Genomic DNA, 25,437 nt, shown 5'->3' on the forward strand with positions numbered 1-25,437 from the left:
TGAAAGAGAAACAGCAATGTCATATAAGGACCCCATGAAACCCATTGGTCTGGGAGTAGCTTAGACAGAATGAACATCTGCCCCCTCTTCCATCCTGGGCACTCCCCAAAACCTAGACCACTGGTTAGGATTCAGGGTGGTGCATGGAACAGAGACACCAGGGGAAAACCAGAATCAGCAGAGCCCAGGTCCCTTCTCCTTTGTTTCCTCTCCATCTTCAATACAGAGCTCTTACGTCATAGTCCAAGGTGACTGCTTGTGCTCCAGGCATCATGTCCCCTGTTTCCAGCAGTCAGAAAGGAGAAAGGGCTGAGGATGAGCTTGCGCTTTCTCTGTAAAAATTCTTCCTGGAAGGCAATACACAAGACTTTCACTTCCGCCTCACTGGCCTGCACTTGGTTGCATATCCGTGTGACCAGCAGCTAAAAATTGGGGACCTTATTACTAAAGACTAAGGGGAGAATGGATGGTGTGCAGCGGCCGGCAACTCTGCCTTGGTTCCCCTTCGGATGAGTCGTTCTATTAGTCTTTGACTCATCTACTCTGTGCCAGGCGTTGGGGGACAGCAGGGAACAGGATGGAGAAAGCCCCGAGTGGTGAGCGACAGGGCCCGCCTCCCAGCGAGGAGACAGACAGAGACAGGGCGACACACACAAGCAGAGCGCCTACTGGGTGACGCCCTGTGAGGAGAACAGTAATGTGGGCAGTAGCCACCCTCGAACTGGGTTGGGAGGTGGAAATCTTGCTCCCAGAACAGGGATCTCCATGGTGAAACTGAGGCTTGGGAAGACTGAAAACCTGCTCTGCACCCCTAGTTCTCAGCTAAGGAGATTTTGCCCCCCAGGAGACATGTGTCAGTTTCTGGAGACATTTCTGGTTGTCACAACTGTGAGGAAGGGGCTGCCGCTAATGGCATCCAGTGGCAGAGGTCAGGGATGCTGCTGGAACATCCGACAGCACCCAGAACAGCTCCCCACAACAGAGTCCTCCAGCCCCAAATGTCAGCAGTGCTGAGGCTGAGAAAGCCTGCCCTCCACAGTCCCCCAGCTGGAAGGAGCAGCATGTGGGTCTAAAAGCGGGGTCAGTTACCCAAAGCCCATCTTTGTCTTCTCCAAATGCATTTCAGTATCCCCACCCCAACCCCTTCTGTGTGCCCTGATGATGGGGTTTAGATGTCTGCTTCCTTAACAAGTGCCCACAATGACTCAGACATTCACTGAAGTTTAAGAACTAAACTATGTGCTTATAAAGTACCAGGCACGTAACTGCCACCCGCCCCCCACCCCACACACACCAAAATCCATTACAAGTTTAAAGTACAGCTATTGTTTTTACAGCATTGCTTAGAAATGGCTTGCAATCTCTAATTTGCTAAATTGATGTGTATACTGACTAAATAAATATTCGGCACGAAGCCTGAGTCCCCCCTCCACACTTATTAATCCTCAGGAAATGGAAACACAAGACACGAAATGAGCTTTTGCTCAGAGCTGCAGACAGGAATACATTATGTTGTTTTTCAGGCGTTTGGGGACTTGACTCTGCAGCAAAGGCGGCTCAGGCACCAGCCTCCAAGGTTTCCATGACGCACGAGTCTGCCAGCAGACGTGCCTGTGCTGCTAAGCTTCTTTCCCAGACTTTGAGAGTCTAGGACAAGAAACTTTTCCCTCAATGGAGGAATATGGGGGACTGTCTTTTGGGGAGTTGTTTAAGCAGTTGATTTGAGGCACCAATATTTGCAAATAAAAATCGGGGTGCTGGCAGGACCTGCTGAGAGAGAGACTGGGACCACTACCTCCTTCAAGGATGGGAATGCCTCTGTCCCGGGCTCAGCGGAGGAAGCAGGGCTACCTGAATCCGGGCAGGCTGGGAGGTGCCCTCGGTCTACCTGCCCTCCAAAGGGCGGGACGCTGTACAAGGGGTACAATTCCTGGGCACAGTGTGATCTGGGTTTCACCACCCTGGGAACTCTGAGTTCTGGGATGGAGGGTGTCCCACACACGGGAGACGCGTTAACTCTGGGAGGGTCCCCGTGCCCTGGAACATTCTCCCGTGGCGCGGGCTGCCGCCAGTGACGCAAGAGAGCCCAGAATTAGGAAATAAGCTGATGGTGTGAGTCAGGACTGGGGAAATGTTCTCCAGCAGAGGAAAGGCAAGAGCTGTCCTTTCATCCACTGGCAGAGTGGGAATCCCAAGAGGGAGGCATTTCATGGAGTCTAGCCTCTGCCTGAAGCCCGCCCGGTGCTTCCTTACCAGGTGTGATGCCAAACTGCTGAGCGTTTCCCTGGTGCAGAATGGCTGCTCCCGCAGGCTAGAGACTGAGGCAGCCTTGGGCAGGAAGGGGACCTCCGTTTTCCGAGTCTGTGCAAGGTTGGTGACGGGACCACCATTGGTGACGACTGTGTCCAGCCCCCAGCCCACCACTAGCAAGCTCACACCATGAAGGGCGGTGGTGACCCCTCCAGGACCCACGTCTACTGCTGGACGAGGCTGGCGGGGAGGGCAGGGGGACCTCTCTGCAGGCTTTACATCCTCAGGGTCTCCCCCTAGGGGCCTGTGGGACCCCAGAATGGGCAGCCACAGAGGACGCAGGGGTGAGGGAGGAGGAGACACAGGCACTTCCTCTTACCAGCCCGCCAGCAGAGGGAGGTGCTTGAACCCCGCCAGGAGGCCAGAGCCTGGGGCGCAGGCCGGTGGCAGTCTCGGATGAGGGCAGGGAGGCAGAGGGTCTGGTGGCTCAGGGCGAGGCCATGCGCAGGAAGAATTTGGATTGTATCCATGCTGTGGGCGGCCATGGGAGAGTTTTTTAAAGGGCACATGTGAGTCTGGGCCTCGGCAGCCCCAGAAACAAGCTTAGCCTTGTTCGGAAAGTAAATTCCAAGAGATAGGCTGCCTCCCCTCAGCTCGGGTGAACAGGAACTAGGCTGCCCTCCTGCAGGACCAGGAGACTCTGTGAATTAAATGAAAGGGGGTCCCTTGCCGAGGTGCCCCCGCCCACCCACCAGAAAGGATGAGATGAAATGGCAGACCACCAAGTGATGGAGAGGCCGCATAGGGGGCGGCTGGGGCTCTGATCCATGCTAGGCGGTGCAGGACAGTCACTTGCCAACCTTACGAAGTCAAACGTACATTGGCCCTGTGACCCAGCCGTTCTCACACAGGTGTTTGCCCAAGAGAAAGCGCCCAGAATGACCCGCGCCAGCATTCGCAGCAGCCGCATCCCAAGCAGGCAGAACCGGGAATGGGCCAGGTGGCCACAAGTGGGGAAACGGCTTAGCCGACAGCAGCAGACGCTCCCAGTGGGGCCCGCACGGCTGTGCGGAGCGTGACCGACTGGGAGAGCAGCCCTTGAGCGGATCAGGCAAAGCACAGAACCGCACACAGAGGGTGACAGAATTCTGTCATGGATAAGGCAACACCTGTCTCCAGTGATAGACCAGGGGTCACCTGGGGCGCGAGGAGGTGGGGATCAATGGGGTAAGGCACAAGGGAACTTTCCGGGGTAGTGATGGAATGTTCTAGAACTTGATCTGGGTGATGGTTATACACAGGTGTCTAAACCCACTCTACTTCCCACTTAAGACCTGTCTATTTTAATGCATATTAATTATACCTCAATAAAAGATATCTTTAAGATGGGGTCTGCAATTTGGGCTTGGGGTCCACCACCTCATCTCCACTATCTCTTGAGCCTCCCAGGTTCAGGCGGAAGCAGAAGTTCTGTGCAAGTAGAAAGTGCCTGATTCCAGGGGCCAGAGGGCTCCTGAGGCCACCGCGCCTGACTTCCTGCTGCGCATCCATCTTGTTATTGCCAGAGCTGGAGAATTGCTCCCGAGGCGGAATCTTGAATATTCATCTGATTTACGGCTCGCTGCCGACAGCTTTATGAATCCGCCCACCAATACCTGCAGCCGGTCATCAATCTTCCCCCGAGATTGTGCTCCTGCCAGGAACTCATGAATTAAAGAGGCCCCCGGCGGCCCCCACGCCTGCCCTCCCCACGCGGCGCAGCGTGATAGAAGGACCTGAGCAGAAGTCAAAACACACAGCAGAGGCTCGGGTGACCTTGGGTGACTCTCAGACAGTCTGCGGCGAGGGGAGAAACTCAGCAGTCCTTGGACCTGCCTCCTCCCAGCTCTGAGCCTCAGTTTCCCCATCTGTAGAGTCGATGTTACAGCGCCACCTCTGCCTGCTTTTGGAGGGTGGAGAGAAAGCAGGGGGTGCCTGAGCGAGGGCGGACTTGTGAACCCATGCGATGAAGGGCACTTGCTGCTATTAGACTTGGAGATGCTTGTAAGGCATGAGAAAGATGGTGGTGCTCACGGCAAACTCTGCCTGGTTAAAGGCAGCATTTCCCTTGAGAACTTTCAGGGGGGACTCAGGAGTCAGTGAAAAGGGGATCAGCCCAGGGCCCAGCACCTGGTCAGCACTTGACAGGGAGCAGATGTTATGATGTGTATCCAGGAAGGAAGGAAAAAGTGTCACAAGCTTAGCTCGGGGCTCAGAAAGCAGTTTCAAAGTGTTTGCAGAGCCCACCCCTGGGCAGGAAGCCCTGGATGAGAAACTGCCCAAAGCCTGGGGCCGCACTGGTTTGCCCACGAGCTCCCCAGAGCCTGACGTGGGGTACACCCAGCAAATGATCCTGGTGTTGATCAAATCTTCACCCAACCAGTAAGACTTCGGTAAAACCTGTAAAAGTTGGGAGAAACCAAAACCCAGCTCGATCTGGGTCAGCAGATGGCTGGGAGGCAGAGGGTGGGGCGTGCAGCCCCTCTGGGCTCAGCACACTGAGATTTGAATCCTGTTCTTCCCCTTAGCGTCAGGTGACCTTGGTAAGTTACTCATCCCCTGAACCCTATAAGCTGGACATTGGGGTCACGGTTCCCTCAGAAGATAGACTGCAGGCTCAGAAAGGCAACCTGTCTTAAGTGCCACCTTAGTACACAGGGGCCCTCAGGAGTATCAGCTCCAATGGATGTCACTGAATGTCCGCCTGACAGTGGGCACCATGCTGGGAAATGGGGTGAGGGCAGTTAGCTGGGGTGAGCCCCACTCCTCAGCAATCCTCTCCACAAGTGTTCATCAATGCCTTTGGATCACAAACGATGCATAATACCTGTCCTCAAGGACACACTGAGGGCGGGGATCCCGTGGTCTCTGCAATGTGGCCACCTCTCCTGGGACTGTGATTTCCTGGCCAAGGAGCTGCCAGCCTGCAGGGTGTCCTTCCCTGACCTGGGAGACAGCAGACCAGTCCTGGCCTTTGCTGCACAGTACACTGCAGCCGTCCAGCCAAGTTTTCCACAGCAGGGCTCCTTTGTCTGACACGATCTTCCCTGCAGAGCTCCAGGACTCAGAGGAGGCAATTATCACAAAGAGCTGACATTTAGTGGGTGCCAATTGCATTCAGAACACCTGACAGGCACCCCTTCATCGGACCCTCACTAAGAGGCAGTTTCCGTTATCATCCCCTTGTACAGAGAGCTGAGGCAGAAAGGTGAAGTAACCCACTCAAGGTCACACAGCTCAGGCGTGGCTGTCTGACACCAGAGCCCACCCTTTCACTCCCCATGCCCACTGCGGCCCAGCTCCGGCTGCTTCTTGCACCATATAGTGTGTATGATGGTGCTAAGGTTCAAGATGAGACCTTCCTCCTTGGAAGCACACTGTATGACCTGGCGAGTCACCTCCCCACTCTGAACCTCAGTCTCCTCTTCTGCAAAATGGGAAGGGTGAGCCCACCTCCAGTCAGATGTTGGCTGGATTGACTGTGAAGAGGCTCCTAGAGCCCCAGCACAGTGCTGGGCCATGCGGGGGGCTCAAGAGGCACCCTGCCTTCCCCCTAATCTGGTACTGACCCAGGTCCCCTGCATGTCAGGAGCAGGCGGCCACTTGCACCAGCCCAGCTCTGGAGGCGGGGGAACCTTGCAAATAGGTGAGGCAGGAGCATGGGCCAAGGTGGGGACACTGGTTTGCCTACTAGGCATTCCCTGAAAAGGGACAGAGGAAATAGGCCAAAGCTCACTGGGGGAAAGGTCTCAGTTTCTAGAAACAGCACTTTCCAGGGCCTTGGCTTCCACTGCTAAGGCTTCTGATCCATGGACTTTCCACCTTGGCGCCAGCTGCCTGACCACGCTGGCAGTATTTACCCTGTGGGAAGGGGAAGGAGCCAAATCAGTTGTGTGTGTATGTGTGTTAATGCACACTCGGTCAGAAAGTCAGAACCCGGACATCTGGCCCCAAGCCCCCTGGGAGCCCCTGGCCCCTAGAGCCTCAGATGCAGGGCTCCCCCCAGTACTATATCCTTTTATCACCATCTTCCTTCAATTCTTGCTCTTAGGGCTAGAACGCTGGTGGGTGGATGATGGCAAACCCATGGGCCCCCTCTCTAGGGATCTGCACCCAGGGTGAAGACAAGTGTTAAAATCCAAGCCCTGACCCTTGCCTCATCCTCTGTTACCTCACCTGTAGAATGGGAGTAAAAGTAACTAACAAATCTCAGCATTGAGAGAAGGAACTAAAGAAACAATGCATGGAAAGTTCGTGGCACATAAGCACTGAGTAAGGAGCACATCCTGTCACGCTCAGTAAGCGTCTACTAACTAGATGGATGGATGAGTGAGAGGGAGTGAGTGGACTGGTGGATGAATGGATGACTGTATAAATGAATACCGAGATATGTAAATGAAGAGGGATGGATAGTCATCCACTATCCACCCACTATCTGTCCTGTTATCTATCCATCCATCCATCCATCCATCCATCCATTCTTCCCTCCATCCATCTATTCATCCATCCATCTATTCATCCATCCTTCTATCCATCCATCCTTCCATCCTACTATCTATCCACTGTCCATCCATCCATCCATCCAACCATCCATCCTTCCTAATATCCATCCTACTATCTATCCATCCACGCATCCAATCTTCCTTCTCTGTGTGTGTGTGCGTGCACGTGTGCATGGCTAGGTGGATGGAAAATGGGATGGACACGAGCACAGACACATAGATGTATAAGTAGATGAATAGATAAATGGGTGGATGTCTGGCCTACTGGGTGGAGAGATGATAGGTGGATGGATATTCTAATGAACAATGAGATGAATGGACAGATACATTGCTGGAGGGCTGGGACCACAAACTAAATGCTAAATTGCCTCCCTCTGGAAAGTGGCAGATAACAGTTGCTTCAACTTCTGCCTGGTAGCACAGATGTTAACACGGCTGCAGAGACCCAAACACCACAGCCTTCACAGTCTGCTCACTGACTGACTCACGGAGCTTTTCACCTATCTGACACCAGCGGGGGTAGCAGTGTGACATTTAAGATTTCTTTCAGCACTCACTTCCGTGGCCTTTCTCAGAACATGGCATGCGGCCATTTGCTGGCTTGCTTCCTTCTCCAAATGTACCTTCAAGCTCCCCACATACAGTAATGGGCCCCGCTTCCCCAGGACTGGGGGTGTGTGCCTTAAAATGTTGGGGGTCCCTTGCCCCAAGCTGCCTGCCACATTCTCTCTCTGCAGCAGTGCCACCCATTACCTTAATTCCCCTCCAGTCAAGGGATTTAATTTATAATGTGGTGGCAAAGAAGTTTTGTAGAAAGAGTTTCCCTGGCAACCAAGTTTTTAAACACAAAATTCTATGGATTTTAAAAGCCACTTCTTGTCTAATTTCCCCCTGCAAATTAGGTTGGAACTTTTCAGATACTGAAATTTTTAGCATAACAGCGGGCTAGCATGTAGTGTCTGATACCGTGGAAAACCTAGATGTCTCCCCTGGTAGAGGCAAGACCCTGGGAAGCTGTTCAGTTTCCTCTGCCAGTCTGTTCTTGGTGGACAAGCAGGACTGCAGTGGCCATCATGGGATGACCCCTGGGGTGAGGCTGTCTGAGCGCCTGGCAGGCTCCAGCACCGGCCTGTTTCCTGGACTCCGGCAGTTCAAGGTCGGTGCTGGCTGATCTCCTCCACGAATGCCTGAGGGTTAGAGCAGCCTGGGCCTGTGCTCCTGACACCTCAGGGCCCAGCTCCCTGCAAGCACCCCCAAAGCAGAGGGCGTGCGAGTTCAGGGCCTCCTCTGGGTGCTGCCCATCACGAGCAAAAGCTGTACCAACAGAACGAATAGCAGCTTGAAACATGGCCTGACTTTTCCTAATTGGTGCCAGCACTGGGGTCCCATTCAGCCTTCTCCCTCTGCCCATGATCCTCACCTTCCTCTGACCAAGCCACATGTCCTCCCCCTTCAGCCTCCACATGGCATCTGTCTACACAGCATCTACCCCTATGCCCCTTCCACCCATCTGCAAACACACTCCGCCCTCAACCTGCTTCCATCCTGCCTCACACCCCTGAACCCACCTGGAGTTCCTACACTTTGCCCTTCAGATCTTAGCTTTCCCGGTGTGACATCATTTTATGACCACTGCTCAAATGCTGCTCCCTCCGGAAAGTCTTCCCGAGCACCCTGTTCCTCTGAACCTTTGCAGCCACCTGTCTTCACCTCTGGAGCACCCCGTTTTTCTGCTCTGTCCAGCTTAGCAGTTATTTTGTCATGGAGATGCATGGGATCATGAAGAAATCAAGCAGAGCTGATTCAAATTCTGGTTCTCATGGCTTCGTAGCTGTGACCTCGGTGAGAAGATGGCAGGGAGGCTTGAGAACAATGCCAAGTTTACGGCTGATGGGCCTTGAGGAGGTGAGATGAGCGTCTTCGCAGAGGTGGGGTGGCCGAATGGACAGCTGTGTGGGTGGACAGAGGGCCTGCAGAGGCATAGGTGGTTGAAAATGTAGGAATGGATGATTAAGTACAGGACTGGACTTATGGAAAGAAAGAAGGGAGGGAGGAAAAGTCAAAATGCAAAGGCACCCAGCTGCCTAGACAGAATTTCGTAGTCTGGCGGGGTGGACCAGATGGCTGACCACCCAGAAATTCTGAATAGAGCAGAAGGTGAACCTATGGATTCTTATCCATGGGAAATATTGCTCCTGAGAACTTGAAGCTTGATGTTTTTTACTGACCTTGGAAAAAGGACAGGGCCTCCTGAGGGACCCATTCATTAGGAAGGACAGTCCCGATCAGCTTGTCTAAGCACTTGGGCAGACTAAGTGCCAGGCAGTCAGAGGGCGTTCAGTAACTATTCATTGGAAAGTGACGGATTGATCTTGGAGCTGTGCCATTCCAGGGAAGCAGGGCCCCTGGGAAGAGCACAGGCATTCTGCACCCCCTCACCCTCGGCGGCAGGAAAGACAGACCCTGCTGCCACCTACTGTCTTCCTCCCCACGACCGTACAGTGACTACGACAATCGTGGTAGAGGGGCCCCGGGGCACATGCTTCCCTGTTAGAATCAGCACCCATGGCACAGGGAGGTCGAGCCTCTCCTGACCCATCTGGAAGGGATGTGACACTGGAGCAAGTGAGTCCAAGGCTGCTTGAGTTCTGAACCCACCCTGGGAGTCGGTTCGTCCACGAAGCCAGGAAGACCCTGTAGATAAAGGACCCACCCATGGGGTTGTTGGGGGGCTGAGTGACAACAGGCCTCCTTTGTTATTTGGGAAGAGTCCCCTTCCCAGAAGGGTCAATCTCACTAGATGTTGATCACAGACACACTCAGAGGCCACAGGAAGGTGCAGAAACCTTCAGCTTGTCTGCTGAGTCTCATCCCAGCGTATGAGGTCTCTTCACACCTTGGCAGTCATGCAGAACATCCCTGGGCAGCGGGGGGAGGCATGGAGGTGTGACCCCAAGGGGCACACTTCATGCAGACCCTGGGAGAGAGAGGTGGGTCTCAGGGGATTCATGGTGGGGGAGGGCTGGGCCCCTGGTTGTTGAGTGGTGTGTCTGAAGGACAAACGAAACTTCCTAACATAACCTGCAGGGCCTTGTGCTGTGAATAAAACTGTCCGTCTCCCTCTTCCTGCAGACTCCCTCCCATGCCCAAGGGGGAGTAGGGAAAGGGGTGCAGGGGGAGACAAAGTGCTTTAGCTAAGTGCCAGCACATAGTAAGTGCTTGATAAATAACCATTATTAGGGGAAGGAGAGATGGAGGAAATAGGACAGATCAGAATTTAATTCCGCCATGCAGATTTATTGTGCTTCTGCCCAAAGAAAAAGAGGGAAACAGTATCTCAACTCTCCACCTCCCTCCCTCTCTGAGGCCAGCTTTGTGGCAGTGTCCTCTCGTCCCCTTTTGCCTGCAGCCTGTTGAAAAAAAGAAAAAGAAAAAGCCAATCTGGTATGCTTGGCTGAGCCCCTGCCTCTCCAGCCCACAGCTCCCTCCGACTTTATGTTTAATTTCCCTGGGTCGAGAGGAAGCATTTTGATGATCTGAGTTAATTCAAAATGTAAATTTCATCTCCTATCTGCTAATGGCTCTGAGCTCCGCTTTACGTAACAGGGGAGCAGCTGGTGCATGACTCAGCCCGGCTTCTGGTTCCTGGGTCTCTGTTCTTAATGGTGATGAAGCCAGTGCTGAGGCTTCAGATAGAGCCCCGCGCGGCCTCTGTGCCCGCCGAGGCCAGACCAGAGTTCAGCTCTGAGGGTAGAGTGTTTATTAACCTGAGGGACCCTGGGGTGGAAGGTGGATGCCAACCCAGGGGCCGGGCTCGGCGAATGAGGCTCCAGCTGGGCCAGACCAGTTCCAGGCTTGTCTTGGGTAGCCCAGACACATGATTCGGGGGACTTAGCCCTGGGGGAGAATTTTAGCCCTAGCAGGGGCTCCCCCTGAGTGCGGGGAGCTGACTTCACCCAGACAGGAAAATGGCCTTGAACCCTCCGGGGTCTGGCGCAGGACCTCCTGTGGCCTCCTGCTGTCTTCCCCCTGGCTGATACGGCCCCAGAGCTGCCTGGGGAAGTGGGTCCCTCCGTGACCCCGGAGATGCTGCAGTCTTTCTGTCAACACCAGCTGCGCGTCCTGGTGTCTGAGCTTGCCCACGGCCCTGAACACAAAAGCAGCAGCAGAGGCGAGTGGCCCTCTCTCCCTTGTGCCTGCCGGGGGCCAGGCTCTGGGCCAGGACAGAGTGTCAAGGGGACCCAGGGTGTGCCCATGACTTTGAGTCTCCTGCTGTCCCCCACCCTCCTCTGGGTCCTGGCATTGGAAGGATTCAGCAGTCCATGGAGGGCAGCAGCTCACCAGGTGGGACAAACAGGCAGCGGGGGTGTCGGTGGGGGTGGGTCGCAGGCATGCTGATGAGCACAGGTGACTTATTTGTGGGTGGGACACGAAGAGCAGGCTCCTGAAGTCACCCCAAGCACTCCACATGTCACCCTCCCATACCTAGACCTGGGCTCACCAAATGCCAATCCTAACAGTCCCACCAAAGAACCACCAAAGGACTTTAACGTCAAGGCAGGTCGGGGGCAGGATGGCTTCCCAGGGCAAGGCCGGACGCTCCTGTTCAGCTGGGGAAACAGACTCAGAGAGGGAAGGCCAGTCGCCAGGACACAGGAGCCTGGTGGCTGCAGCGGGTACCTGCGTCAGGGTCCACTCCACAGGCTCCTGCCACCAAGGAGGGAGAGGACCCTCCTGCATGACTGGAGCCCCTGTGTCCAGGGCATTTGTGTCCAGACCCACTCCACGTGGTGGCTTGAGCCAAACCCTCCCTTCCGGCTTGTGGGAGGCTCCCCATCCACTGTCGGAGCTGGGATGAGGTGCTCTATCTCTTAACTCTGCGGTTCATCCCTCTGCTGAGGACCAACCGGGGATCCTGGCACGGGCTCAGCACCCATATGGTCAGCCTGGGATTTGAGACTCCTGGCGCTCCCAGCTCTGCCATCTGCTGGCCTCCTGACTGGTGCCGGTATCTGTCTTCTACGGCCTGTTTCTCCTCTGGAGGTTCATGGGATGATTGATGATTTTTATGGTGCTTACAATGATCTGGAGAGGCTCCCTGGCGTTAAATGACATTGAATCCCAGAACGGGAAAGTCCACCCTTTTTCCATTTTCTCTGAATCTTCCTGATTCTCTCGGGGTAAGAATCTCAGTGGCTGCATCTGGCCCATCCCCTCCCTCTTCGCTGCATCCTTTGTGACAACGTGAACACAGGCTTGCAACTCACAGCCTTGGGCTGACAACTGGTTCTGACTCAAGTTAAGAGACGCTTTTGTTTTCGTTGTATTTATTCGTTTAAAAAAAACACTTTCTGGAGCTATAACTCACACATCATAAGGTTACCCATTTAAAATGTACAATTCAACGATTTTTAATCACAGGATTGTACAACCTTCATCACAATCTAATTTTAGAACATTTCCTCTTCCCAAAACATCCGCATTAGCAGCCACTCCCCAAAGCCTACTCCCCCTGACCCTTGGTACCCACAAATCTACACTCCTTCTCTGTGGATTTGGCTGTTCTGGACATATATACATGGAACCACACTATGTATGTGTCTTTTGTGGCTAGTTTGTTCCATTTGGTGTTGGATTGATTGTGGCTACCTTAGCAAGGAATGCCAGCTTTTAGCTAATGGTCAGGATGTAATGTTTTTTTCTAAAGCAAATTCCCTTCAATCTACTATTTTCCACTTACGTGAACTGATTAACTCAAGTTATTGGTTTCATGGAAGGTGGAACGCATCCTGGCACGTTTGAAAAGCGCACGCAGGTCCCGTCCGAGGGCCTGGAGCCCCTTGGCTGTCGGTTCTCTGATCTGGGGGGCTTCTCCTCTCCCTCTTCTCTTCAACAGCCAGCAAACCCCTTCCTCCTTTCTCTCTGGCTGCCCTCAAATCCCCCATCGTGTGGAGGAAAGACAGGGGCCAGAGCGAAATCTTTGCAAACAGTCCCTCTAGTTAACAAATTCAGAGATCTCAGCTTCCCCCATCGTTTTGTCCGGAAGCAGCATCTACAACAAGTTTAATTATGCAATTAAAGTCATTTTCCTGAGCTGAACAAATATTTACAGCATATTTTGCTGCAAATTGCTTTGCCTGGAGAAAGGTTCTGCTGTCTGGGCTGACGTGCCTAGAGCATGCTCACACATTTACATAGCCCATTACCAGGGGGCCGCACTGTGCCGCCGAGCAGGTGGCAGGCTAGCAAGCCCCCAGGAACAAGCGTCAGCATGAAGACAGTGGCAGGTGTCAGCAAAGCAAATGTGCTCTTGGCCCCACCACAGTGCTGCTGTGGACCAATGGTGCCTGTTGTTACTCTGTGGCAGCCCTAAATCCCAGCTCTGTGGCATCAAAGAAACCTCTGGGCTCTGTCTCAGAGCTGGGGGCACCCAGGTTGCAGAGAGAACATCGTGCGTGGGAGCAGCTCTGTAATAATCATAGCTGTGTTGATGGTGCACCGGCCGCTCTTCCTGTCATCTGTGCAGCGGTCCCCAGAAGGGTCCTTGACAAGAGCCTATCCATAGGGCTCCCCCTGTTCAGCTTCCTGTGCAAGCCAGGCAGGAGAATTCAAGGCAGAACTTCGGAAAAGCAGAAAAAAGTCATGTTCTTTATCTTACTCCCTCTGGTATCTGTCTCCATCTCAAGCCCCCAATTCACCCCACGGAGGAGACTTTATCTTAGTCCGTTGGGGGGAGGTCAGTTGCCTCAGGGTCTTCTCAGTTCAAGGGTATCCTCTCACCAGGCTAAGCGCCCTGGTTTGCAGCGAAGTTCTGGGCAGGGGCTGGGGGGTGCTTGTACAGGATAAAGGCCTCAGGGGCAGGGAGGCCAGGAGTGGAATTCAAAACATTCAACAACCGATGGGGACAATGCCCACTCAGAGACAGGTTTCAGGGTCCCTCAGCCATGTGGCAAGGTCCCCAGGGGGAGCAGGAACGGATGACTCAGGGCAGTCTGGGGGCAGTGACTTTCCCCTGCTGGTGGGGGGATGACTTCTGCCCCTTCCCGCCCACCCACACTGTATGTCAGCAGAGGGCTGGCCTCACCTTGACCTGGTACCTGGAGTGCCCTTGCTCCCCTGGGAGCTCTGCTGAGGTCAACTCTGGCTCGCCGGTCCCCGCTGCTCTCTGCCTCCCCCAGAAACAGCCTGAGCGCCCCGCCCTCTCCAGCACCACTTGGATTCCAGGGTCTCGGAGACCCATCTCCTATCTCCTTGCCGCAGTTTCCCCTTTTCTTGCCCATAGTGGAGGCATCCGCTGGGCATTTAGGCTGGTTCCTATTTTTTGGCCATGATAAACAATGACCCCATACTAAGTGAGCATCTTTGCAGCTAAATCTTCCATGATTTTTCCCTTAGGGCACATTTCTTAAAGGTAGAATTAATTACTGGGTCTTCTGCTAAGAATTTTGCTAAGATGTCCTAGACGAGGGAAGGCGACTGGCCCAGGTGGGGGTTGGCGGGAGATTCCCTACACAAGGGACAGGCATCCCTGACATTCCTGATTGGCTCCACCCCACAGCCCTTCCCTGAAATCGGCAGTGGGAAGAGGACTGGGATGTAGGCTGTGCACAAGGCAGCCTTCCACTCCCAAGCGAGGGCCGCGCATCAGTGGGCCAGCCACCATGGGGGCAGTGGCCTCCCTGTCCCTGGTGTCGCTCCCATACCGCCACACTGAAGACCAGAGTGAAATAGCAGTGGGAAGAGCTGCCCTGACTTGCATCACCTCAACGATACCCTGAGGCGTCGTTATAATGCTGTTTTACAGTTGAGGTAACTGAGTCTCAGGGTTTCATGCAACCCCTTAAGGGTATCCAGCTAGGAAGAGTGAGGGTGGTGACTCATGTCCGGACCCTCAGGACCCCAGAGTCCATGCTGAACAGGACGATTTAATTTCATTCTCATTAGACCCCAGCAGGAGTATTACTACCCCATGGCATTGATAAGAGTGCCACCACAGGTGACACTTCCGCCTAGGGGCCGAGCTGCAATGTGCCTGAGGTCACCAGTGTTTGCTATCCCCCAGGAAAGGAAGGAGGGTGGGCGGGGGCAGCAGGCAGCCAGCTCTTTCCCATAGATGATCAAATTGGTGCAATGTTACTGCAATTGCTGACAGCAATGGCAAAGATCACCGACCTGGCTGGGGGCCCTCTGGCACGGCAGCAGGTCAAGGGAGCCTCCAGGGCCCAGGCCCTGTGGTCTCAGAGCTCCGTGTGGCACCCAGGGGGACAAGTGAGCAGCTTGGGGTCTCTGGGTTCGAGTGAACCCAGGGAGAGAGCATGAGTAGAGAGGTCCTGCAAACCCCCGACTCCACGTGTGCCCTGCACACCCGCCGCATGATCCTGGGCACCTTGAGGAAGTGAAATGGCAGGTCTGCTGTCCTGGTTCAATATTTGCTGTGTACCTACTGTGCTCTGGTCTTTAACCCAGACTCCAGCGTGGCTCCGGGAATCCCTGGAGGCCAGGGGACAGCTCGTGCGTCAGAGTCTGACGGCAGGCATCAGTCCTGGTATTGGTTTGGGCTCACATGGGCAGCAGGAGGCTCACCAGAATCAGCGCCCACAGCCAGGGTGGCCTTCTCTGTCCTGCTCCGAGGGGCTAAGTTGCCACAAGGTAAAGCTGGCAAACAAGGTCACAGTGTCCTGATGACCGAAGCCCAAGGTTCCAGCACAGGAAGCAGGACTTGGCAGTGGAGAGAGAACTCAGCTGGCACAGTGTGAGGAAACTGAGTCAGGGGCCAAGGGCAGCCATTGAGTCCTTTTGATCCCCGGAGCACTCTTATTCTGCTTAAGGCACATCCTTGGCTGCCCCAGGCTCCCAGGGCCAGGGCCTGGGGGCAGCCGAGATGGCAGGGCAGGTGGTGCCCCAGGAATTCTGACATGGTCAGCTTCCCCACAGAGGGGAGAAGCTCTCCCAGGGCCTAGAACAGGACGTGCATTTGAACAATGGTGCCCAAACTGTATCCTGGAAACCCCTCTTGGGGTCCAGGGATGTGCCTCAGAATCACCAGAGCGTGGAGGAGGAGCCAGCTGGCCCGGTCCTGGCTCGCACCAGCCTCAGGCAGCCAGCCTCCTGTCTCCCGTAGGCCTTCGGTTTCTGAGTCACAGTACATGTCAAACAAGTATTCGGCAGCGACAAGAGGAAACAAGTTTGAAAGGCACTGATGTAAATTAATACAGCAGAAAGCATCTAATTCCATTAAGTAGTTTTCCCCATCAGTTGCCTGGTATTAGACCATGACACTTGTCAGCAGAGCGAGTCAGCTCTCTGCTCCTTAGAAGGCAAGAAAACTCTGGTTTCAATTCCCAGCTCTGACGGGCACTCCTGGCCTCAGCTTCCCCGTCTGTAAGACAGAGGGATCCGGGCTGGGCCTCACCGCCCGCAGGGAGCTGTTGCAAGATGCAGAGAGTTCAGAGGACAGTGAGTTTGTGCATTGTAAAACCGAGGGGAGCGGAGGTGAGGGGATGAACCTGGGGGAGGGCTGGTGGGGGGCACGCCACTGGGCCCTGAAAGGAGACAGCACCTGGGGGAACTGCGTCCATCTACAGACTCCACGGGCCATACCAAGTTTATGGTTTGGATTATTCCAGAACACCCAACAAATGCTGAGAGCACAGAGACCAGGTGAGGGCTTGAGGCCAAACCATACCACCTGCCCTTCCCCGGGGAGCCGGCCGTGAGCCCACCATCGGCTCCATGCCCAGCACGCAGGCAGCGCGCGCTGATGCTCCAGCCTGACTCTCTCTTCAGAGAGACAGTTTTCTCTCTACTCTCCAGGGGATGACAGTTGAGAAAGGTGTTGCTTAAACATGAGTGTGTTGACAAAAGCCTGGGAAACCGGCCACCACACTATTCTGGGGAAGGTCCAGTCCCCAGACCCAAATTTTCGTCAAAAAGTACATTTTAAACTTTCCCACTCCGGTTACATAAGGCCCACCATATAGAGGTTTGTAGAATTACTAAGGCAGTGGCTTCTAGATACTCATTCATGATTAATTCAGAAAACCCAAAGGGTGGCCCCATGTCACCCCAGGGTGACACTCTCTCAGCTCACACCTCCCATCTGGTTCCTTCTGTTCCCTGCACCCCCCAAGCTCACCCTCTCCATAAGGGTTGTCCTGACACCCCATGCTCTTAGGAGGGGATTCTGATCACAAGGTGCTTCACCAGAGAGACCTCGCTTCTTGGTGGTTCAAATAAGAATAACCAAGCAAAAAAATCCATTTTTTCTATAAAAGTTTATTTTGTAATTTTTCCAAGAAGTGGTAAGGAAAAAAATTGAAATTATGGAAAGGTAAGATAGAATGGTCTATAAAAATAATTTAAATACACATTAATAATAATGCAACATTTCTTTCTAGCAACAACTAGTAGGTAATCGTGCCCAAGATTTTTCTAAAACATATCTAAAATATATTTTAGATAGATAACAGTACCTGCAGACACACACACAAATACACCACATACGCACGTGTGCACACATATATACAGCTCAAGTATTTTTTTCTGTGCATCTCAGCTGACATAGCTAGAGTGGAAAACAAAAAAGACTAAATGCCTGAGTGTCTTGATAGTTGAACAAATGTGAAGTGGATAGAGAGTGCTAAGACTTTGCTTCCCAATCTCTCGGTTGCTAGCCTGACCTCTGGGGTCTTCTCTGAGACGTTAAACTGTTTTTGGAATCTGCTCATCAGATTGTGGTCAGTAAGGCTCTGCAGGGTGTATCAGCTCAGGAAGCCCCACTCTCTCCTGCCCGCCTCCGCTTACGGATTGGGAAGGGGCGCGATTTTAAAGGGGAAGCTCTTGGGCCTGATCACATCTGGCCGATCCTTTGCTTCAGCGCCAGGACCTCTCTCTCGATTTCATAGGGGAGGTCGGCGTTGACTTGTTCCTCCAGGTACTTGTGGATGTCTTCCGCCTCCTTCTCCCAGAACTCCTTGGAGATGTCAAAGAGCTCCTTCATGCTGACGCCCCCCAGGCCTTTCAGATCCAGGGAGTCCTCCTCAGGGATGTAGCCGATGGCTGTGAGCCTGGCGCCGCCTTCCCCGCTGATCCGGCGGAACATCCACTCCAGCACCCTGGAGTTCTCTCCAAAGCCTGGCCAGAGGAATTTGCCTTCCTTGTCCTTCCGGAACCAGTTGACATGGAAGATCTTGGGCAGCTTGGCTGCAGGGCGCTGGGCCATGCTGAGCCAGTGGGCCAGGTATTTGCCGAAGTTGTAGCCAAAGAAGGGCCGCATGGCAAAGGGGTCGTGCATGATGACCTTGCCTAGTCACAGAGAGGGGGACCATTATAAATGATGCTTTCATGGGACAATAGTGGCGCCATTTATTGTCGACATAAGCATGCTCAGTTTTCTCTCTCTCTACACATACAGATAGAGACAGAGAAAGATGCAGAGAGAGAGAGACAGAGAGACCCAGAGAGACAGTGCGCTGATGAGCCCCCTCTGTGGTCTCAGACCTTCCCTCTGATTTACCTTTGTGCTCCGCAGCGGCCGTGGCCTCCGATCTCATGGCCGCCCCTACAAACACTCCATGCTGCCAGCTGAGAGCTTCATAGACTAGAGGGACACCTTTAGCAGGAAAAAAGAAAAAAATCCTTTAAGGCTTTGACACTTATATGAGCCTTTGGCCCATGATGTTATCTCACACAATGGAAAGGCAGAAGGCATGCTTCTAATTGAGCTGATTTTGCATTCTTGATGCTCAAGTGCAGAAAATGGCTGAGTCAAAGTTATACCACTAAGGCCCTGCAGAAAAAGCTAACTTGGATGAAGCTACATTAGATCGAGGACCCAGAAAGGTGCTAGGGGCCAGAGGGTAGGTCCTACATTTGAGCTTGCCAATTATCCTGGATTTTTGGAAAGGAAACTCGAGATCTTTGGCACCCTGACAAGGTCATGGAAAAGGAGAGGTGCCACGGATGCCCTCTGGCAGCCAGCACACCCGTGTTCCCAGCCTGAACAGTGGAGAGCCTCACCAGCAGGTCGGCGGCCTCCAAAGATGATGCCCTCGATGGGCACTCCTTCTGGATCCTCCCAGGCAGGGTCAATGATGGGGCACTGGCTGGCAGGGGTGCAGAACCGTGAGTTGGGGTGGGCACAAGGTTCCCCTACAATAAGAAGAGCAGAGAGGCCCCTTGGCATCTGGCCCAAACAAGTAGCACCTATAGGCTGGAGCACAGCAGTGACCAGGGGCAGCTTACCGTCCTCAGGGGTCCACTCCTTGTTCCTCCATGAGGTGACCCTGATACCCGGGGCCAGTGGCTGGTCGATGCCTTCCCAGTAGATGCCCCCGTCACTGGTCGCAGCCACGTTGGTGAAGATGGTATTCTCCTGGATGGTCCTGATGGCATTGGGGTTTGTCTTCACAGACGTTCCAGGAGCGACTCCAAAAAAACCATTTTCTGGGTTGATAGCTCTTAAGTTACCTGCAAGGTTTTCAGCCAGAGAATGAGAGAAGAAGCCAAGCAAAGCATAACAAATATTCAATATCTTGCCAGGCTAATTTTTGTACCAAGTTCTCCAGTCTTTTTGCCTTCCTCCCTAGATCATACTTGTTTCCTCATTCGAGCCTCATATTCAGTTTTGAGGTGTTTATGACCCTTTCTTCCTCCTCAGTCCCCCGCCAACATGACGTTAACAGATGGACTGTGTAAACAGCAACATGTGGCTCCTTTTCAATCCAGATTCTATACTAAATTAAAGAATGCTTACAGAATACATATTTCTAAGGCATTACAAGATCTGAATACCTGAACTAAACATCTAAACACCATGGATTTAGGAGAATTTGGTATGTTTTGAAAGCCAAGCTTTCTGTTAGGTTGTATTATTATCATAGACAGCTGGGCAGAAAAGAGTCACCTTGTTGGTCAAATTTCATCCAGGCAATGTCGTCTCCCACACACTCGATTTTCCACCCCGGGAGGGTGGGGCTCATCATGGCCAGGTTGGTCTTGCCACAGGCGCTGGGGAACGCAGCTGCAAAGTACTTCTTGCGGCCCTCGGGGTCGGTTATGCCCAGGATCTGTGGAGACAAGTGCCCTCCTCAGCCTTCCCTTCCTTTCTCCTCCAGTGTACTGAGAACCCCAGAAGGCTAGCGCCCCAAGATCTATTTCTTAAGCTGCCAAAATGGATATTATAAGTAATGAAGTCCGAAGGAGCTCTGTTGGTCCCATTGTGTCTGAGTCCTTCAGAAGGGACACCTGCTAGCGCATTAATAACTCTTGATGGGATCTCCAAATCTGTCCTTGGGGCATACTGGGTCTTGCACAATTCGGCAAATACATTGCTGAATGTATTTGCCACCACACTCCCCCCACCCCCACCAGGTCTCCATGTTAGGGTGCCTTGCATCTTACCAGCATGTGCTCTGCCAGCCACCCCTCCTCCTTAGCCAGCCGGCTGGCCATCCTGAGGGCGAAGCACTTCTTTCCAAGCAGTGAGTTCCCACCGTACCCACTCCCGAAGGAGATGATTTCTCTGCGGTCAGGCAGGTGGGCGATGAGTGTCAGCTCCGGGTTACAGGCCCAGTTGTTAACCAAAGGTTCTGCCCAGAGGGGGACATATCCTACATTAGTGTGCCACGTTCCCCCGTGGGGTCCCCAGACCCAAGGCCCAGCATTTAAAGCTAAGCTGTTTTGTTTTTTAATTTTAACTTTTGATTTTGAAGTAATATGCTTACTTTTTAATGGCAAAGGGCAGCCCACAGAATGCAGGCACTTGACAAATTCGCCATCACCCAGTGCTTCCAGGATAGGCGTGCCCATTCGCGTCATGATGCGCATGCTGGCCACCACGTAGGGCGAATCCGTCAGCTCGATGCCAATCTTTGACAGAGGCGAGCCCAGGGGCCCCATGCTGAATGGGATGACATACATGGTGCGACCTGTGGGGCCAGTGGTGGAACTGGTGAGAAGTGACCTCAGAATCACAAACAACCAGCATTGTTTTCCTAGAGGGACCTATTCTCATGGATGCAGTAACATCACACCCTTGACGTGTGCACCCCTCGATTTAGAAGACTCCACTGGAAAGTGAACAGAATACTAAAATGAAAGATTTCATAAATGTGCAATTGGCTTCCACCTAGCTATCTTAAATCCATATGCATGCAAACAGTTTTCATGTTCATAGGAGAGAATCGAACCAGAACTGAAACACTCATTTTCAATACATTTCCAATTTCATATATTGAATTTGAAGATCTCTGAGGCCATGAGAGTTTCCTCCACTACTGTAATAATTACCATTAGGATAGACGTGATCATGAAAGATTTGCTTTTGCTTTTATTTCATTTTGCCCAATCAAATAAATGTTTCATTCACCTGCCATGCACCCTGGAAACCGGGCATTGAACGCTTTCTCAAAGTCCTCCTCTGACATCCAGTGACCCAGTTGGCTGAGGCCGGTTTTGGGGATGGGCACCGTATCTCTTTGCTCTTGGGTAATGATGACCGTCTTGCTTTCAATTCTGGCCACATCCCTGGGGTCAGTGAGAGCCAACCAGCTGCAAAAGTAAAAAGTACAGAGATTCAGAATATAGAGAAACATGCCGCTCTATTCGGCATAGCATCTGCACACTGCATTCCCTTCAGCCAAGCATTGTTCAGGAACACACCAGTCTCACTCCGTATCGTGTTCTTCCCACACCTGGCAGAAGCCAAGTACCCTGACGATGTTCCATAAATGTGGACAACCTCACCTATGGGGACACAGTCAGGGAGACATTTACTAGAGTACAAGTTAGTCTTTTAGCACAGGGACCATCTGACTTTCATTTTTATCAGAGCTCTAGTTTGCAGAGATCATTTGGGTATTTATGTGCCATCTCACTGCAGACTTGGACGCCTCTGCGACTGTCATTATAGCAGTCTATACAGTTCTGGCTGTTGTATTTTTTTTTCAAGAGAATGCAGCCCTCCCACCTCCCCAGCATTCTCATCATCCTCTTTCCAGAAATGGTGCAATGGTGGAAGGGAAGGTGTGAATGTGGTTCTTGGGGCTATACTTACCAGTTGTTGTACTTCTTCAGCCTCTTGACCATCCCACGTTCCTCCATGTGGTCCAGCAGCTGCCGGTTCTCCTCCTCCGAGCCATCGCAGATGTGGATGTGATCGGGCTGACACAGCTTGGCGCTGTTCTCCACGAACTCTCTGACTGCCTGGGGCAGGCTGTCCAGGGTGCCCTGGATGACTTTGGCTGAGAAGTTGAGGCCGTTTTGGAGCTGAGGAGGCATTTCTGCAGGGTTGTGCTGAGGGGCACAGATGCCACGGTTCCCTGAGGTAGAAAACAAGGGTTTCTTGAACAAAAGCAACAGACAACCTCAACCAGACTCAACAGGCTTTGTTGAAGGTGCACATCACCTGACAGTCATAGTGCTAAGGATAAATGAGAAGTTTGTTTGTGTTGACTCCATAATTTTTAGAAATACAAATTAAAATGCTCTACCTACCTTTCTTCTCTTTGGTTGATCTCTATCAGAGATCCAAGGGTTTCTTTCAAGGCTCTTCCCGCAGGTGAGCGTGCATTCCCAGGGAGAAGGCCCTGTTTGCTGTTTGGTGGCAGAACCTCCCGACTTTAAATCCCATGAAGAAGAAAGGCCAGGCCCCTCAGCTGCACCCTGGGAGGCTTGTCTCTGACGTCATCAAGGCCATCGTCAATTATGCTCTGGACCAGCTCCCCACAGTAAACCCCAGGGAGATAATCATTGCACAGACGGTTGTTAATGAATGCTGGGTGGCCTCTGGCCCCTAGACTGGCCAAAACAAGTCCTTACACAACTTCTGATTGACTAGACTTTGACCCAGATCACTGCTGATGCAAAGCACCTCGCCCTTCCATGGACAGGCAAGTGAGCTCAAGCATGAGCTGGCAGGAGCGTCTTCTGGATATCGGGTCGTTGGCAGCATGTTCTGTGTGCTGATGGCTGCTGGTTGGCAAAACGCTCCAGGGGTGAGGTGTCACACCACAGGCAAAGGCCCATGGGAACTGCACACCTGAATGAGGGGGAGTGCATGGCTCACTGGCAAAGGGCTGACCTAGTCAGGGCCCAATAGCCTTACTGAGTGTCACTTTTCCCCCTTATCCCCCACCCTAGATGTACACTCCACTAGGGCAGGGATTTTGCTTACTTGCTATTTATGTATGTATAGCTCCTAGCACATACTAGGCACCGGATGAATGAGTGCCAAACATTGTTCTGTGTGCCTTGCACTGACCACCTCACTGCTCTGCTACCCTCTGAGGTGGAGCCTATGAACAACCCTGTGTACAAGGAAACTGAGGCACAGCTAGGCTGGACGACTACTCCAGGCTCCCTAACTGCAAGCCAGCAGAGGGAGGATTGGAATGTGAGCAAGCTTGGCTCTGGAGCACTAGTCTAGACTGTCTCTCGTGAGGTGCCATTACCTTTCTGGAACCTTCTGGGTATCCTCCCTAGGTCTGGGCTGGGTGCGGTGACTCCTGGAGCTAACTATGCACTTGTTGTGGCCCTTGCAAGTCCAGTGTCATGGGGAGTGGGAGGGTGTGAGTGGTTTTGCTAGATTACACTTGAGCAATGAGACCTTTATAACAGAAGAATTTGCTTTGCAAGCCCTCAGACTTTAGTCCAACTCCATGATCTGTGGAGTGCTTGCTGGTGTTTTAAGAGCACTGGGTGAGAAGTCAGAGAACGGAGCTGGGCTCCAACTCCCCGCAGCCAGCCAGGACGCCCCCAGAGCCCTCTCCCTCAGAGGACATTGGGAGGGGACTTCCTGCCTCCCCTGTGGGGGATGCGCTGAAGTAATTCCAGGACCATGTCTGTGAGGAGCTGTGGCAGACACGAGGCCCTGGGAAGGGCAACCTCAGTCTGAGGGCACTTACGGGTTGACCTCACAAGGCTTTGCTTCCAGCACGGGGCTAGGTGTACATATGTCTGCAACCTCCCCCCAAATCACCAACTCCTCGCTAGGTCTCCGTTTTTCAGATTGTTATTCAACCAATTGAATCTTTCAGTATAAACACCATATGGAATGTTTTGTTTATTTCCTTTTTAAGTCACCTGAATTCATTATTTGGGGTGCTGTCAGGCATATATGTTATTGTCATATGCAAATTCAACCACAACGTAACGCTCAGTTGCTGAGGGACACTTTCTTAGCGTGTGACGCCATCAGTGAAATTAGCCATTCAAATGTGCAACCAAGAATACGCAACACACATATTTATACCAGGGCTGTTCATCCCACCCAATGGGTAGAGACTCCCATTTGGCTGATAAAACTGAAATAGGTTTGATTCTCTTGAAGAGCACACAGATTGAAAATAAGAATGAGAAACCAGAACTTAGGTGCAGTTTTAAATGCTGCCCATAATTCAAGGTATTTCTGTTGTGAGTCTTTGGGGGAGAAAGGGCTCATTCAATTAAAACGTAGGAGCCCTGAGTCACCCCCGCCCTTCACCCAAGTGTTTAGTTACCGACATTTACATCATAGGACAATGGCATTATTCCTTTGCAAAGGTCCCTTGTCAAAATGTTGAGAAGCAAATTGGGCTGCAGAATTTATCTAAAAGTAGGAGTTCTCCAGATGAAACAAGTGGTACAATAAAAGCTAGAGTTTGGAGGACACACAGCAGAAGTATGGACAGAGTTCCCTTATCCTCCAGTTGGTGAAGCCCTCAGGGCCCCTGACCTCAGAGACTCCCTGCCTCAAAGTGGATTCATTGAGCCGCACTTTTAAGGGCTGGACAGATATCAGCATCGTCCTCATTTACCCATGGGCTTCACTGTAAGTAAGCCTCAAAACCTAGTACCCGCTGTCCGTTTGGACGGGATGCTGAAGGGGCGACCAAGCCACCACCCTGCTGGTGACCCCTGAGGACCCTCAGTTAGAACCCCCCACATTTTCACCACGTTCCAAGGGTGGCTGGGGAGGATGGGGGCTACCTCCACCGGGCTTACAATGCTAGTTGCATTTGTCACTTTTTGGACAAATGCCACAGGGACCCCCTAACTTTTCAGGGGCTACTTAACGTAGCACACGTATGTCCTAAGGTGAAAGGCTGCTCCTTAAAAAAAAAAAAATGTGACGAGTTGATGCCAGACACATCCCGGGATGGGTCACTCATCCTCGGTGGGCTTGGCTTCCCCGCCTCAAAGCCTAGATGGCCCTTCAGATTCCAAGTGCCTTTGATTTCAGGTGTCACAGAGGAAGCAACTCCATTTTCCAAGCTTGCAGCCAAAAGAGTGCGGACAGATTCACCACGAAATATGGTTCCAAACCTGCCTGCAGGGAAGAGACAGCGGGCACCAGGCAAAGCTCCAGGCAAGAACCAACTGTGTAGTTACTGCATAAGCCATGTCGCACCTGCTGTGCAGTTAGAAAATGGACACATTCTGCAGTGCAGTCATCTGCTGCAAATAGGAGACAATCACTGCTGGGGACCGAATGCTCCCCGTCCTTTACACTCCCTGGTAACCATGCAGATTTGTGCTCACCAGTAACAAGTGGCTCGTAACAAAAATGTCTTTTCTGGTCCATGTGGGGATAATTCCTGACTCGGTCAATCTAACTCAGATTTTCAGCTCCTCTCCCGAGCAGGAGAATTCATACAACGGAGCCTGG

General features: G+C 52.6%; 1 protein-coding gene and 1 long non-coding RNA gene across 2 annotated transcripts; both read right to left on the reverse strand.

The window, feature by feature from the left end:
- Window positions 1–1,218, reverse strand: LOC118970244 (uncharacterized). The gene is made up of 2 exons (XR_012131248.1): window positions 1,090–1,218; window positions 1–347 (listed from the first exon to the last, which is right to left on the reverse strand). It is a non-coding gene; the product is annotated as an uncharacterized lncRNA (long non-coding RNA).
- Window positions 1,219–17,046: 15,828 nt separating this feature from the next.
- PCK1 (phosphoenolpyruvate carboxykinase 1) lies at window positions 17,047–22,445 on the reverse strand. The gene is made up of 10 exons (XM_017650269.3): window positions 22,287–22,445; window positions 21,847–22,111; window positions 21,160–21,341; window positions 20,516–20,719; window positions 20,193–20,380; window positions 19,696–19,858; window positions 19,035–19,259; window positions 18,810–18,941; window positions 18,307–18,402; window positions 17,047–18,095 (listed from the first exon to the last, which is right to left on the reverse strand). Exons 2-10 carry the CDS (start codon window positions 22,068–22,070, stop codon window positions 17,641–17,643), a joined length of 1,869 nt encoding a protein of 622 aa, XP_017505758.1. The 5' UTR covers window positions 22,071–22,111; window positions 22,287–22,445; the 3' UTR covers window positions 17,047–17,640.
- Window positions 22,446–25,437: the final 2,992 nt, after the last annotated feature.

This window comes from Manis javanica, chromosome 5, assembly GCF_040802235.1.
Source record: "Manis javanica isolate MJ-LG chromosome 5, MJ_LKY, whole genome shotgun sequence".
NCBI classification, from domain to species: Eukaryota; Metazoa; Chordata; class Mammalia; order Pholidota; family Manidae; genus Manis; species Manis javanica.